Source organism: Anneissia japonica, unplaced genomic scaffold, assembly GCF_011630105.1.
Source record: "Anneissia japonica isolate Jap-2015-1 unplaced genomic scaffold, ASM1163010v1 scaffold3474_len973312_cov172, whole genome shotgun sequence".
Lineage (NCBI taxonomy): Eukaryota > Metazoa > Echinodermata > Crinoidea > Comatulida > Comatulidae > Anneissia > Anneissia japonica.
In genome coordinates this window covers 706,611-724,401 of record NW_022747780.1, presented here as the reverse complement: position 1 = coordinate 724,401, position 17,791 = coordinate 706,611, and the positions used below count along the sequence as shown (strand labels likewise).

The 17,791-nt window shown below is 33.0% G+C and overlaps 1 protein-coding gene across 5 annotated transcripts in view; it reads right to left on the bottom strand.

The window, feature by feature from the left end:
- LOC117120580 (myosin-10-like) overlaps window positions 1-17,791 on the bottom strand; it is an 80,542-nt gene that overhangs the window by 41,318 nt on the left and 21,433 nt on the right. The window contains exons 3-6 of one of the 5 annotated variants that reach the window (XM_033265606.1): window positions 12,375-12,402; window positions 6,283-6,400; window positions 5,482-5,511; window positions 145-174 (exon numbers count right to left, since the gene is read on the bottom strand). In XM_033265606.1, coding sequence (XP_033121497.1) covers window positions 145-174; window positions 5,482-5,511; window positions 6,283-6,400; window positions 12,375-12,402 — 206 coding nt within the window. Of the gene's footprint in view, window positions 1-144; window positions 175-4,357; window positions 4,379-5,481; window positions 5,512-6,282; window positions 6,401-12,374; window positions 12,403-17,791 lie in introns of all 5 variants that reach the window. The other 4 variants (XM_033265607.1, XM_033265609.1, XM_033265608.1 and 1 more) reach the window with 4 other exon arrangements.

The following is a 17,791-nucleotide window of genomic DNA, read 5'->3' as shown; positions in this document are numbered from 1 at the left end:
CCAAAAAAAAAAAAAAAAAAAAAAAACTCCCTCCCTCCCTCATCAGTTTTTTGGTCTTGATAGGATGATAAACTAATAATTTTTTTTATGGGGCCTTATAAGTATATGGATGTACTGTACAACACCAGGCAGTGAAATACTTACGATAGCACCTCGACCTAGGCCCCCTGCCGCCTTGTATTGTGATGGGAAAAGAATATGATGCGAAGTTAATACAATGGTGCGAGTGAACAAAATAAGTAAAAATGGTGGCAGTGCCAACCCCATGTATATGCAAATTAGGATGGGGTCAAATTCAAGAAACACACAGACTTGGTTAGTTAATGAAGCCGTTACTAAAAATATCCAACTACAGAATATTTTTTCGAAATTATTCCTAAAACAAGGTACAGTAAAGTATAATATTTATGTACATCAGTTGAAAAGTTTTTTAAATTTAAAAAGGATAAAAAATATAAAAAGTAGAATTTATATTCTGTCATTCAAAATGATACAAAATAACTACTCAGTTATCTCTCCCACGCAACTTATCTTTTCTCCCATTCTGCTTGTTTTTAAATCTTTTTTTTTTTTGGTTTCTATTCAATTTCAATGTAGTATAAACACATGTTCCGGTTTCATAACATAGATGATTTCTGTGTGTTTCTTATACATTATTATGAATCTATTATGTAAATATTAATTCTGAAATGAAAAAAGAAATTGTTAAAGTGAATTGAAAGTAGCTTTTATTGCAGCTACAATACTTCCCCTATAATTGAAATTAATATGGGGAAACAAAAAATTGTGTAGTTTTAATGGAGATGTTAACGTGAGGTAAATCATTATGTTAATATATTTCTACAATTTTTTTATGATCGTATTAATGTTTTTAAGGGCCACTGATTAATTGAACTTTCGGGAGTGTCAATCAAGTCAAACTGGCCAATCAGAGGAAGGCCACGAATAATTATGTGCGTGTCTCAAAAACACACGTAATATCCCACAAACACATGTGCTTGCATTATGTTTTTTGTGGGTCTTCAGTTGTCTCGTGGATCAATTAGCAACAAGGGGGCGGGCTTAGCGGAAATGTCCTTTAGACTAGTAAACTATAGGCTAGTTACCTACAACATACATGCATTTAACATATGGGCCATATATATTATAGAGCATTATATTAAAAAAGCTGGCATTTATAATATAAAATTAGTAATTTAAAACAATATTTAAAATCATTTCCAAAATTACATCATTTAATAAAATATAATAAAAATAAATATATTTTTTTAACGCATTACTAAACTAATAGCATGAGTATCAACCTTTGATTATGTTATTTATTGTTTACAACAATATATGCTGGGAGTATACTAATAGGTTGGTGTTAAAGTAGACACTAGCTTGCTATTTATAGTACCCAAGATTTACAATAGGCTTAGAGAATTGGATGGAATAGGCTTATGTACACGACTGAACTATGAAGCGAGGAAGTTTACAGCTAATAACACCGAAAACATACAATTTATTCATATTCTAGTTAATTGGAACTGTTGTATATAATCCATTATGTTTACTAATCTCCTTATTCTGTAAAAGGAGAAGTTGAGGCTAATTGTGGCTTTTTTTTAAAAATATCCTTTGATTATTACTGAATTTTGTGTCTGAATAAATGTTGAACTTAACTAAAACCCACAATGTACTAATGAACAATATTATGACCTAGTTATAGGCTAATCTCTCGATAGAATATCACTAAAATAAAGTTTTTGAAAGTTCTCCTTTTAAAATGAAACGCTATCATTCATTAAGTGTACAACCATTCTCAAGCAAATTACACTTACAAATTTTGTTTAATTTATTTTTATTATTGTATATTTTGCATGTTTTTACAATTTCCTTCAAAATCCAGAATTGATTGGTCTATTTTATGAAAATGTGTATAAAGAACTACTACTATTAAATATAGAGTTTTACTAGATTTGGACCTAGAACCTTGGGTTATAAATGCAGGCACTCCACTCCAAAAAAGAATGTATTATTTCTTTCATTTCATTATGGCCAGCATCTTTAAAATGTGATTTATTTTAATCCATGCAGTTAATTTTAATGAAGACTAATGAACAATGATACATTTTTAATTCTAAAAAATATGATTTATACAAACAAAGGTAAAGATGATTACTGTATTGTGATCATGATAAAAAACAAATATATTATATTCAAGAGTGATAATAATTAATGAATATAAATTAGCATAATGATAACTGAAAATCAACACTTAATATCGTGGTGATAACTATGTAAACAAAAACAATATTGAGAGACAAACATACCACAAAGAATTCATAACAGAGGATAGGAATTTTACAGCATAAAACACATTAATTACTGTATATGAGATGGGATGCAAAAATAGCAGGGGGAGTCTCAGATCTATCATATGGGATACAGAAATAGCAGGGAAGGGGGTGTATCCAGGAGGTAGGAAGGAGATCTGGAGTCTGAATCCCAAATGGAGGGCTGCTAAATCAGGATCTGGCAACGTTTTTTTATTTTAGGCGTTTCTTTGTTTTCGGTTAATTAATGATGAAACAGGAGTTCTGTTATAAAAGCCAAAAATGGTTTGAAATGTTTATTGAAGGGTAAACTACTGTTAGTTCCAAAGCAAAGAAGTGCAGTACCTCCTGAATATGCCACTAAATAGAAATAACAAAATATATCTATTCATGACGACATTGAGAAAAAAAAAATTAAAGACACAAAATACAGAAATAATTACAGAAATAACAATAAACATGCAAATTTTACACTGTTTTCTGGTAACTCTATTCATAGGGATTAACAAGCTGAGAAAAGTTGAAGTATCAACCAAAATATTCATTTAAGGAATGTAACACAACTGATAAACTTTCATAACAATATTTTTAAAATAAAGATTGTGTTAGGGTCATCTTTTTTTTTCACTATTTTAATTCATGATAGTACAAAACATGTTCAGCATTTTGGGTACCTTTTTTTTTTTTATCAAGAAAACAAAATATCTCAAAATGAAAACTATAATAATGTAATTGCACACTTTTGAAACTTTAGAAAAGGTTGTCACTTTTAAAATGATGGAAAAAAAAACAAAAGATGACCTATTATGAACATATTTTATCAATATGTCTACCTGTAAAATCACAAGATGTAAATTTATATCAATAGCAATCTTTACTGCAAATTATAACTTGCATTTGAATCACAATTTGTTTTTGTTTTTTTACACAAGAATATTCAAACAAAAAAAAAGATTAAAAATAAACTGTTCGTACTTCTTTTTCAAGACAAATATTTAGCATTTACAAACATACCAAATGGAGAAAAGATTGAGAAACAAGTTCTACTCTGCTGATTATGGCAAAATCGAATGAAACAAATTAACGATAAAAATTGAGAGCGCTCTACAAACCCGAATGAAATAATATGCACACTGGTGCAGTCGCATTTACGCCCAGGGATTCATAAAAATAACAAGCGATCGATCAGAAAAGGGCTCGGAATACATGCATTTCTCACAAACACAAATTTAAGGTACATTTACAGTACACTGTTGTTTTGTGGAACTTTGGAAATAATTTCTGAGGGGCGGAGCTTAACATAAAGTCTAATGAGCATGTGTACTGAGTGATAGTCTGATGAGCATGTGTATTAAGAGACAGTCTCGTACACACGTGCCATATTTGACATGGCACCCTTACGTTAATCCTTACATAAGTAATTGCACAACATGCTGTTCCCATGGTTGCGGCAGCGGTTGTGTATCGGTCTCTCAAACTCAAGGTTCAAAACTTTGCTGCGCATTTCACTTGTGTTCCTGAACAAGTCACTTTAAACTATGTTTGTATCTCTCCACCCAGGAGTATAAATGGGTACCTGGTTCACAAGTGGGGGGCAAAAAAGCGACGTAGAAAGGAACTGGCCACCCTACCACACAATGCCAAGGCTTAGTTCGATGGGCTAACAACTCATTTCCCTTTGTTCACTATTGAATACGGCCTTTACCTTTTGCTATTCTCGCATGACTTTTGTCAAGGCAAAACTGCGTTGGTAAGTTCTGTACAAGGTACGATTTGTAGGACAACTAACATTCAGTATAACATTTGCGAAACTGAAGAATTTTGTAATTTGCATAATCAGCAGGGTTAACTTATCGACATTTTTCACTAATAAAACACTTACACAAAACAAGTAATCATGCTACTGTACAATCCAACTAAATAAAATAAACTTATAAAATTAAAAACATTAACAAAAATACCTATTTATGACAGCCGAACAAACTTTTTTTTTATCTTATTATGCTCTGAAAACTAACAATTAATTTGCATAAACTCACTTCCATCTGTAAAATTTTTAGCTGCAAGTGAATAAAAAAGATTAAAAAAATGATGATTATGTAAAAGAAGAGACCAAAGATATTACAGTACTATGTAATAATATATACCAATGATTGGAGTGACAAATCAGGATGTTTAAAAATGCTGTGGATTAATGATTCAAAAGTGACAATACTGATCGTAAATCATAGTACACCGGATCAAATCAAACATGAATGTAATTCTAACGGCATAGTCATACTGACTCGGATATAACTGTCTCATTAACTTCACAACGACATGATAATAGTAAAGAGATGATGGGTTTCTGGTCTCTGCTAGCAAGGCTTCGCGGGTGGGCTATAAAATTTGGTTTGTACGCCAATTAAAACAGTACTGCGGCAACAGAATATTCCCATCAAAGGAACTGATGTACAACAGTAGTATACCAGAGTCAGTATGAGGAGCCAAAATGATTAAAATATTCCTAGAAGAGAAATTAAATTTAAATGAGTAATTTTCTACAACTATTGTCCTACTAAAAATTAACAATAAATTTTACATCGAAAGTATGTATGGGAGGGAATCGTTGATGAACATGCATGGACCATAGACTACGGTGACTGTACTAGCCCACTACAACTGGGGATTAATTTGAACTGTACGATTAATATGGTGACAGGATTAGGGTTATTTTTGGGACGAGCAGCGACTATACTAGCCCTAGTGTTCCTAGAATTATTAGTGTTTTTACTAACCCACTGCTTAGGGCTAATGGCAATAATACTAGCCTAATGCTACCTTGGAATATTGGTGTGTGTGTGTGTGTATGGTACTAGCCCATTACCTTGATCCGCAATAAACCAAAAGCAATTAAAACTAGATCAGTGAATCAAAAACTAACTACTGTAATACAGAAACTCAAAATATTCGGTGAAAAAATGCTACCGCCCTTATATGGTTAGATATAGAAAGCGTGAGCGAAAGAAATTGATTGAAAAAATTTTATTAGTCAAATGGAAATGTTTAAATCTGTAATAATAGCAAATCTTGAAGCAATGATAAAAGGACCTGTCTCCAGGTAAAATTGGTTATTCCCTTTGATCTTGTTCAAAGTGAACAAATCAGGAACCCACCTACTTACTTTCGAAAAGTTAAGGGCTTGTTCCTGTACCTTTCAGGCATAAAAAAAAATGAGATTATAAATTTTTGGGACAATGTTTAAGTCCCATTACTATTCATGTGGGCAAGCAAGTTTTGAGAAAAATATTATCACAAATTTATTAATAATAAATATGGGTTGTTCTCCTACCTTTGTCTTTACCTGTCAATAATTTTATTTTCTTTTTTTGTGAGAGGGGAATTTTAATAATAGGTTCAAGTGAATGGTTTTTTGTTTAATTCTTTTAAAAGTTATATATACTGTATAATATTATTTTTATAGTTTTGGAAAAAGATTTGAAATAGTAATTTTTAAAAGTTTTTGAGTGAAACTAATTACCAGTTACTAGAGTCGATGACTAAAATCACAACATGAGAGATTGGACTGATCAGACTGATTGTCTAAACACTTTAAAGGGGCACCTCCCATTGCGGAAGAGGCACCTCCCATTGCGTAAGGGGCACCTCTCATTGCAGAAGAGGCAACTCCCATTGCGGAAGAGGCACCTCCCATTGAGGAAGAGGGGTGCCCTCATCAATTCCCTTACTACCACAATGAGTAGGTCCAACATTAAAGAAAAAAGAAATTATAATTATTCAATTTAAAGTGTTCAATGATAATCTATGTATAAATGCAAACACTAATAATAATTTTGTTAAAAAATGCATCTGTTAAATATGACATTTATTTCCAAGACTGTTCTAAAACTGTACATAATACCTGAAAATTAACATAGATTAGCAATTAATTAATTAATTGAAGTAATTAATTAATGGGCTTTACCTGTAAAGCTTGTGGAGTCAATGTTATACCGGCTTTCGCGCCTCTGCTGGCTGCAACGTAGGCTAGATACTGTATCACCTTTTTGGTGTTTTCGGTCTTACCAGCTCCGGATTCACCTCTGTAAATATAGCACATAAAAATTCAATTGCCAAAAGAATTTACTATGGAGGGTTAGCACAGCAATTTTCAACTTAAGCCAGCTTTTTCCACTGGGCGAATTTATTTGTGCGAATCGAAAGTGTTGGTTTATGTGCAGGTGCATTCACGTTTCTATCGGGGTTTTTTGCTTCAGCGAAATCAGTAGTTCAAACTGTTTCTACTTTTTGCGAAGCGAAAAATGCGCACCCAATCAGAGCTCAGGAAGCAAATCAACGTGCGTAGTGGAAAACAGATTTACGCAATAGAATATATATCAAAGCCAGGTGAGCTTGGATTCAAAAACTATAAACTCATCTCAGATAAGCCTGGCATAAGTCAACATACTAATATAATATTTAAGAAAAGTTAATGGAGTAGAAGTAGTTAAACGAAGAAGGGGAAAGTAGTTAGATGGAAGAGCCAGTCAAGTATCTTACTTTTTATAAGCTTTAGCTTTGACCTCAGTGATAGGTTTATACAATACAAATGATTTGTTGAATAATGTTTATTTTGTTTACTGCGTGGATAAATAATATAAATTCTATCAAGTCTACCACCCTTGGATTTAAAGACATTGACTCTAGGTAGAAAGAAACAGGTGGTTACTTTAACTTTATAGGTCCTTACATTCACACATTCATTTTTGATGAATCACCTCCCAGTCACGATTCTACTTAGCTAGTCAGACAAGGAAAAAAGGGGAGGGGGGTATGCAAGTATGGGAAGGGGAATTCCATAAAGAAATCTGGTTATCATCATCATCATCATCATCATAATCATCATCATCACAATCATCATCATCATCTCATTGATATTTCTCAGGAACTGATCCTAGCCAATATGAATTGAAAGAGAGATGATTCTTGTTTACATAAGAGCTAAGAAACGACAGATTCCTGACATACCTATCTCTGCAGTACCATGAACACTATTGTTTAGTGACTGGATACTTCTAAGTAATGAACCAGTCAGCTCACAATAGGGGACCATCACTAACTTTCACTCAAAAAGCAAAGTGTCATAAAAAAAAATGCACTAAAAAATTATATGACGGCCATGATAAGACTTGCTTTACTAGAGGAAGGAAGCTGTTTATTAGTAAAAAATATAACGTTGCTAGAGCTTTGGTATATATGGTACAGCTGTGTTTACAAAATTGAATTAACAAGAGTATACTTATATAGATGAAGTAACTATATCTATCAAACACTGGTTTAGTTACTATAAAACTTTATGTTGACTGGTCATCTGTACTATTTTAATAACAAATAAATAAATAAATTGTATAATTTAAATAGCGCAGGTTAAAACTATCGTTCGACACTTGGGTTTACTGTACATAGAGAAAATCAGTTTTGAGAAGAGCTTTAAATTCTTGAATATCAAAAACAAGTCTGAGCTTAGATGAAAGAGAATTTTACAGGTCGGATTAGCAAAAGATAAACATTGTTCACCTGTGCAAATGTGTGCTAATTTATCATTATCATTATTTTACTATTTACCTACATTATAATAATAAATTGTTTTTGCCACTATTTACAAGGATAACGGCCACTCAAGTTTTGGAAAGTCAAATAAATATAAAAAAAACGTGTTTTTTTTTCTTCATGCTTCTGTTCATGACTGGTGAGATTGTATTCCAGATGGAAACAACGTGCCTTAGGCAGATCCACAAAGCTGTGGCTCACGCACGTAAACTATTTTTAACGACAGGTTACGGAGGAGTAAAAAAAAAATTGATATGATGTGAAGTGAATTTTCTACGACACTGAAGCATTGTTTGAAGAAATCATTAATAACAGCTACAGATACAAATCTTTCAATATTAAAACTAATTGGAGGTAGATGGGAAGAAGAGCAGGAATCGTGCACCCTTTTCTTCCCGTTACAAGGTCATTTTTTGTCCTTGCAAAGTCACTATAATTTAACTTTACAAATTTGTACGAAGTGCGTATTCTTGTTGTATGTTCTGTGACAATACCAATTCTGTAAAGAATAAGCTACCGTAGACACTGTTCTTCTCTTAGCCTGCAGTTGTTTGCATATATTTTCACTAAATCAAATTGACACACCTCCACTGTCTGTCTGTGCTTGAATGAAGGTGTGATTGAGTATCATTGGAGGGTTAAATTTTAAACACTCTATTGCAAATACCAGCCACACACCAATAATTATTTCAGTTTTAAATTTATTTTTCACCTTCCACGGATGACTTTCAAATATAAAGTTTGCTAGACATTTCAGTATTGAGAATGTGACACTAATCAAGAAATGAACTAAACTAAATTCAGTGGTCTGAAGTTGAAAGAAATCTCTTCCGGGAGATGCGATTAAATGAGCTATTTTAACATATTTAATTTTATTTTTGTGTGCATGGAGATACCCATCGGCACCAACTTCCGTGAGGCAATTGATAATAAAGTAATAAAAACAGGAGAGGTTATTTTCAGGGACATTCATGCTTGCTTACTGGGAGACTGCCGCATAGATCACAGAGCCCTGCAAGCAGAGTTTGAACCTAAAATCTAAGGTCTGGTAGATAAGTACAAAGCAGCTATCTAACAGCTTACACAATACTGTACTTTCTACTATTTAGTTACCAAAGGTCAACAGTATTATCAAGTTACCTTATACATTCATTTTTCTAACACCACAGAATTTGCTCTTCAAAGTGTAATTGGATTTTTCCATCTGACAACGGGCTCTACAAATTGAGAACGACAGGCTCAATATTGGATCTCATCTATGGATTCTACCTACAGGAGGATCTTAATTTTAAGTAGCATTGGCCTGCGAAACAACATGGTGCATGCTTGCAATCCGATTTTTAAACACATGACAAGTGTTAAATTATATAATTCAACAAGTACCTGTATTATGTCTAGTGCAAGTGCAACAGAACAAAATGGCCCCTCTTTAAAAAAATTTCCCTATTTTTACTTAGGACAGATTTAGCATAATGTTACACCCCTTCGATCTTTACTGGGTCAACTAAATTTATAATACATTTATCATGGCATCATCTTTTTTTGTGGAGGGTGGAGGACATAATTGTTCTTTGAGTGGCGGATCCAGGAAGGAATTTGTGATTATACATCTCTTGAACAGATGGTCAGACTAAATTTTAAAAATATTTTTCTTTTTTTCTCCATTTTTTCATCATTTTGAAAAATTTAGAGGGCCCAGGCTGGCTAACCACCTCCCCCTCTCCTCCACCCCATTGAACCTGCCTGTTCGTCACTGAGGAATACAACAAAATAATTCACAAGATCATGCCACCTAGTCTTGTGCCAAATGTTTCTTGTTGTCATAGCTACAGTGTTTTCTCTTCCGATTGAATATCTCGAATATTCTGAACATCCTCTTCCTTCTATCATAATATCTCACTACCATGGAAACAAATCATGCCATTTTGGGGATTTGAACTTAAAATCATGGTAGGTGCAGTCAAGCATATTTACTAATAAGCTGGGGGTCAGTCAAACTAGGAATGTCTACATCACGACCCTGGGTAAAGCTAATCCCAGATCCTATCAACACCATACGCAACAAGAACAATAAACATAAAACAACATCAGGCTATTAGAGCTTGTTTGTATGAACACGCAAGACAACAATTACCAGTAAACACTTTCTAATATGCTTTTCTTTGCAGTACATTATTTCATTACCACTCACTTCATTCACTTTGATTTACACTTCTTTTTTTTTATAAGAACAAATTTTATAAGAACACTGAGGCTGAAATTGCTTAAAAATTAAGAACAAAATAAGAACAAATTGAGGCTGAGGTAAAATTTCAAATGAGGTTTATATTTTTAAAAACCAAAATATTATATCTGTACATTATGTGCAGTAGGTGTGACTGTAATACTCTCTATAATACAGTACAGTAGTATGTATACCTATTTGATATTTGGGGGCCATTTTTTGTGGGGTCACTTTCACATTCCAGTACAGTGCATACTGCCGTACAATTAAATAATTTTTTGTTTAAAAGATGTTGAAACTAAGAACAAAATAAGAACATTTTGAGCCTGAAATCGGCCAAAAAATAAGAACACTGAGCCTGGGCAAAATTTTACTGGTTCTTATAAAAAAAAAGTGTACTTGTTTATAGGCACCTGACATTCTTCTTTCTATAACTAACAGTATAAATGTTGACAAAGATCCGGATTGATCTGTAATAGGATTTAAAATGCGGAAGGACACACCTTTTGAATATGGTGGATAATAATAATAAAAGTAATAATAAAACCAGGAAATTGTTATGAATTTTTATTACCTACCTGCAATAAGTTTTAACAAAATGCCACCAGATCTGTGTATAGTTCACTTTACTTTATAAGAGTTATTTCCTTATTAAACTACAATTACACATTAGATGACAAATTTCATAAACATCATGCAAGTACTTGTTAATATCCAAATACATATTTTTCCTTTTTCGAAGTAAATATTGATATCCTATTCCTGTAACATCCGCATTGTCAAGAGAAAATCTATAAAAATTATAACTGATTTTAATTTAACTTTTAAAAATTTGTTTATCTGATTTTTAGATTATACAGTAGCAGAGAAGTCGGGTGGTATGGTGGTAAATATGCCTTTGATCCAGAAAAAAGTCTTTTTGCATATTTCTCATAACCAAAAACTCCACAATTTGATGGCATCTGATTTAGCGCATGTAAAATACTAAGCATTATTAATGGTTCCTAATGATCAGTTGGTGGTACTAATACAGATACAGTATAGTGCATTTATATTGCACCTTTCCTTTGAAGTCTCTACAATAAGTCAACAAAATCTGGTTAACTTATAGGGACTATAACGTATAGTAACTTAGGAAGCAGTCATATTACAATATGACTGAACCTGCTTATACTATACAAGATTTCAGAGGTTGGCATTTTGTATACTTTATTGCCAACAAAGTTCAGTAATAGTTTAATTTCAATTATATTAGTCATCATAGAGTAAGAAAAAAAAAACCCCTTAAAGAATGTAAGCCTTCATGAGTAAATATTTCAAACTTTATAATGCTGATTTTCACAAGCTATACAGTAAAACAAAAATGCCACAATCAAAATGTATTCCTAATGATGACATAATTAATGTCGAAATATTGAATCCCGACATGATGGCATGCATTTCGATACTTGGAGTATGTATTATACTATCTTATCTGAGATTAATCAGTGGACCTGTCGGTTTTTCAAAATGTATATATTGTAATACGACAAGATATAGCTTCACCGTTACTACCAAATAATGTAAATATAATAGGTCAGATCAATCATTTGAAAAGATTAGCAATTTTATGTTGAAGGTAATAAATGTTACTCTATAGAACAGGACCTGTGTATGACAATTCTACTAAACCTGAATGATCCATTGTTATTTTTTCAATAATAGACAAGGTCATGACCCTGGTTATTGATAGGTAGGACTAGAGTAGGATTACTGTATTTTTTTTCTTTCATTGAAACAATAATTTCAAGAGGGAAGTCCATGTAGAGTCCAAAAAACCACTAAAAATGTCGCAATGGGTGTTAGAACCAGGAAAACGATCTGATGTGTAGGGTCCTTGATTTGGGTTCATAAGTATTACAGTAGTAGGGCGTGTTGCACAAGATAAAAAAAAACACAGTCTGGCTCCTTACATTAAAATCTCTCTTGGTTTACGAGTGATTTTAAAGAAAAATAACAAAAAATGATTTATCTATTAAGTGTTTTTGAGCACTCAACCTGGGCTGTTAAGCAAGTAGGCCTATGTCTAGTTAACTTTGTACCAACTGGCTAATTAAAAGTTATTCTAAATCTGGCAGAGAAAGGAAGAAAGGATAGGATGAAATAAAGGAAGAAGGATGTAGTAAAGGAAGGAAGGATGAGAAAAGGAAAAAGGGTGTAGAAAAAGGCGAACCTAGGATGATTTTGTATGATAATTTACTTACGTGCAAAGGATGGACTGATCTTCTCGATCTGAAATTAAATAATAAAAAAAATTAATAACACAAACATATTACAGGTAAATATCCAACAAATTTAATTAATTGAATAAAATGATTTAACATTTAAAGAAAAGTAACAAGATGATTATCATAATGCTACACAAAAGATATTTTGATGTTGAATTGAATGTGCATATGTTTAACTGACTGAATTTTTACTTATGAGACAGAGATTTGGTTAGATTGGTTGCCACAAGAGTAGCCAATTGTCTGATCAAACATAGGCTTGGCAACCCAACCCACTTAATACTTAATACGTTGGCTGCCAGCGACGAGCATACTCGTCCCACAGGATGTTTTTTTGATAGAGTTTCCCGTCCCCTAATATTTTCCAGCCAAATTATTAGACAAATCATTTTGATGATATATGACTTGATAAAATTTCAAAAAAGTATGTTTTTACATAATCGCCTTTTGCCACACGGGAAGGAACCTTTAAAAAAAGGTCTGGCAGTCAATGTGTTCATTTATTTGGTTAGATTAGGAGGCAACATACAGTAGCCAATTATCTGATCAAACATAGGCTTGTCAACCCAACCTACTCAAGTCAAATTTTCTGAATTACTACAGTATGTACTGAATAGGCCTACTACTAAATAAATCATTCAAAAATTATGAGCTGTTGGAAATAAACTGACTCTGAAGAATGTTGTAAAGGCAGTGGTAGACAGACAAGACAGATCCCTTGCGCAGCATTTGCATCACCTTGACATTCAAGTTGCCCACTCCCCAACTCGTTTATCTCACTAATACTGAGTGCTATTTGCGCTTTAACATCACAACAAAGCAAATTGCAGACAACACCATAAACTATTCAAAACACATCATAAACTCAGGTCCAGGTCCATTCGTAGGTCATCCAATGATGATATTTACATTTGTAGGTGAATTTTCAGTGTCTTTTTAAAAGAATCAAGAGTAGGTTGAAGATGGATGACAGGGGAAAAATCGGTCCATAATTTTGGTTCATAGTTTGAAAAAGATTTATCACCAACAGTCGTTACAAGTACGTGGAATATGAAGTAATGTGCCAATCAAGGCTCGTACATATTATGAAACTTTTGAAGATACAAAGGGGCACTATTACTTAAACATATATTTTGGGCATATGCAACAATATAGATTATAACTGAATTATTTATCAACTGGGAGTAACTTAAAAGAAAACTGAATAAGCAATGTAATGTATATTTAAATGGACGCCAGTTATCTATGTGTGATTAGGATTTTCTGATTTTTAAATTAAATATAATGGTATCTACTGTAATCACAAAAGTCACATATTCAAGTACTGTAGTTAGTCATTGATAAGATATTGGATTCACTATAATTGTATTGATTTATTTGCTTACAGATGTCAAAGACCTTACAAGATGAATAGGATCAAAGACCAATACCTACCCCCTGTATATATATTTGTAAGCTTTCTTCATCTTATTTGCATACTATAATGTTAACCTATTTTGCATAATTTCTTTTTATTTTGTTTGTATATTTTTTATAATTCATACTTACAATTTTGTTTTATAATGATTTAAGCTTAGGCCTATTATTGAAATGTAATGCTGATGACAACATAAAATTATGAATGAACGAAAGTAGTTATGAAACAAAACTCACTACCACCAGTAGAATAATTTCAGGAAGCTGTATTACCATTCCTTATTTGGTTAAAACTAAACTAGCATATATTTGTGTAGAATATAATTGTGAACACTTGAACATATTAGTAAGCCTCTGTTTTGAAAGAAAAACAATAAAGCGTATTCATTCTTACATATTTGTGGGGGTGGCAAACAATTAGAGTTCAGCCCATAGTTTTTAAAATCCTTGTTGGTAGAAACACTACCGGCTTTTCTGGGCAAAACTACTTCCGTACTACCTCAATAAAGTGAAGTGTTAAACAAGCTTGCCAATCAGAAAAGCCACACTGATGACATCACAGGAAATGCTCAACAATTACCAGGTAATACTACCGCACACCGGTCGCCAGTCAAGCTCATAGGGTCACACTTAGAAACCGTTTATTATATATTAGTACCTTGTTTCTATGAAAGCCCTACATTAAACTTTTACTTAGATTCTCAGTAAATTTTTGTGATTTTTTTTATTTTATTTTTTTTTTTTATTTCAATTTTTATTTAACCCCAGGAAGTCTACTATTTATTTCATTGGAAGACTGCAGTACATCTCAATTGCTGGCAATAATCACAGCAACAAAATTACATGACAATACGGTGAATAAATGAACCATATTAAATACAGTATCAATGGAGCTACTTTATTGAATGGAATGTTTGGAAGGCTGAAGATGAAAGAAATCATGTTTTGGTACATTAACTCTCAAAAAGAATACGAAAAACACCAGAACACCGACCATGGCAATGCAAAGGAAGCTATAAAAGAACCAAAATACAAATAATAAATTTTACAGAAACAGATGACTACACATTTGTTGCTCTGTTTTGTAAAAATTATAAGGTTATGTTTTAAAGTGTTAATATAACATTTCTAAGAAGATGTATTGAAAGGTACAGTACTTTGACTCTATCTAAACACAGATGTCCATTGAACTTTCTCTTCCAAGACAAATATTACAGATGACTAAAAATTATAAGTTGGTACTGGTGTAAACCTACATTATGAGAAGTATTAGGCTATTAAAATGTTTTACCTAAATAACTTCTACAATCTTATGTTTTACAGTTTTAGTATTTCTGTTTATTTATAAATTTATTAAAGATTCTCATGTAGTTCAGCGTTTAAAGCTGCCAGCTGAGTTAAAATAAAATTGAATTAAAATGTTCAGACACAAACAGTTATGTTAGCGTAACTTTAAGCAAGATTAGCGTACGCCACTGAGTTGAAAAAAAGTTTAAAAGAATTTATTAGCATAAAGAGGTTCTACCTAGTTACCGGCAGAGGGATTAAGGCATTTCAAGTGGGCTAAAGACAGGCAGAGGCAAAGCAAATTAGTTAGCAGAACTACTCATTGAGAAACCTACGGTAGGCACAAGAATACAGAAAGCTTCTTGGGAAAATACCTACCGTAATGTCTAATAAACGTCCCGGGGCGTTGCATTTTTTTAAAAGGGGGGGGGGCGTTTACTAGAGGTGAATTGTAAAATAAAAAATTACCTAAGCAAGCTGCTTTAAACAGTCAATAAGTTCTTTATTTGTAGAGGAACAAGTTAATGTGCAGGGTATCTCCAGGCCTCTTGCTATTTTGCTGTTCCTTCGTTTGTTGCTGGTTATTTGAACATCAATAATTCCTTGTGTTTCAAAAAGAAATGAAATATCTTCGAGTTCTCTTGGGGTAAATGTCCGACGATGCAGCGCGGTGCTTCTCCTTTCTCAATAGCAATCGCGTGCTTGTCAAAAAAATGTCGGCCTTGTGAACTAGCACCGCACCACCGCACACAAAACATCTGCCCTCAACTTGAAGAAACATTCTCACTACATTATAGACTTCATTGACCAGACACCTTGAATCAAATCAGCGTCGAACACGCGACACATTAACAATACATGATTACCCGTCGTTTGCCGTCAGTTTGCAGCTTACCCTGTTTTTACAAGGCTAACGAAATACCATGAGAGAAACACAAAATAGGCCTAGGCCTAGTGATCGTGAAGACAGTAAACATCAAACGTTTAGTTAATCCAATTAAAGACCACTCAAATTAAAGACCACCTCCAATTAAAGACCACTCAAATTAAAGACCACCTCCAATTAAAGACCACCTCCAATTAAAGAGCACCTCCAATTAAAGACCACTCAAATTAAAGACCACCTCCAATTAAAGACCACTCAAATTGAAGACCACTCAAATTAAAGACCTCCTCCAATTAAAGACCACCTCCAATTAAAGACCACTCAAATTAAAGACCACTCAAATTAAAGACCTCCTCCAATTAAAGACCACCTCCAATTAAAGACCACTCAAATTAAAGAGCACGCAAATTAAAGACCACCTCCAATTAAAGACCACTCAAATTAAAGACCACCTCCAATTAAAGACCACTCAAATTAAAGACCACCTCCAAATAAACACCACCTCCAATTAAAGACCACTCAAATTAAAGACCACTCAAATTAAAGAGCACCTCCAATTAAAGACCACTCAAATTAAAGACCACTCAAATTAAAGACCACCTCCAATTAAAGACCACTCAAATTAAAGACCACTCAAATTAAAGACCGCCTCCAATAAAAGACCACCTCCAATTAAAGACTACCTCCAATTAAAGACCACTCAAATTGAAGACCATCTCCAATTAAAGACCATCTCCAATTAATTAAATAAAGACTACTTTTCTGTGGTCCCGAACTAACAAATATTTTTATCTTTATTATTCTAGAGACAGATGCTGCTAAAAAGCATGGAAACCCCAGTTTATTTTATTATCCTTGTAGTATGGCCTACCCTGGACAGGCTTTGCTTTCTGCATCTTGTCCTACTTCTACTAATTAATTACCTGTTCTTTATTGTCAAAACAGATACATTTTGCTTGAATTAAGTTTAAGAGCATTGTAGGATCAGCATGTATTTGTTAGGCTACCTCAACTGGAATAATTCAAGAAAATACAACCAAAACAATCAATGATTTATACAGGGAAGACAGAAGGGCAAACACAAGAGGTGATCTACAGGTGAATTCACCAATGAAAACACCAGAGGACCAATTTAAAGATTCTATAATAAGGAGCCTACTGTTATGAAATGTACCCATCATTGGATACAAGGTTAATTTTCATACATGAGTGTCTCCAAAGAAGTTATCATTGTGCATGTTTGTATTTATCTGTGGAATATCCAATTAATATATGAAGCATATTCTTATTATCTGTAAACTAATCTACTAGAAGCTTCTTTTGTGACAATTCAGATTATAAACAAAATTCCACAACTTCAAGTCAATTGCAACAGAGGGACAATAGACGGGTCTATGCGCCATACAAAAGCATCGGTGGTATGCCATAAGTGGTTAATTGAATTGAAACCTTTCATAGACAGGTTTTGATCTTAATAATTATTTCTTCTTCAGAACACTACCATTATTAATTATAAATCACCTTTTTAAGATTGAATTAAACACCAAAGACTCCAATTGACAAAAAAATCTTTGCATCATTTAACTGTAATAAATATATCATGTAGAAATAATTTACAGTACTAATTCTATACAAGGTTTCCAATAGTTTATAACACTGTAACAACATATTTTTTTGTGTACCTTATTCCTGTCTCTTATACACATCTAGATGTGTATAAGAGACAGGTCAATAAGTTCTTTATTTGTAGAGGAACAAGTTAATGTGCAGGGTATCTCCAGGCCTCCTGCTATTTTGCTGTTCC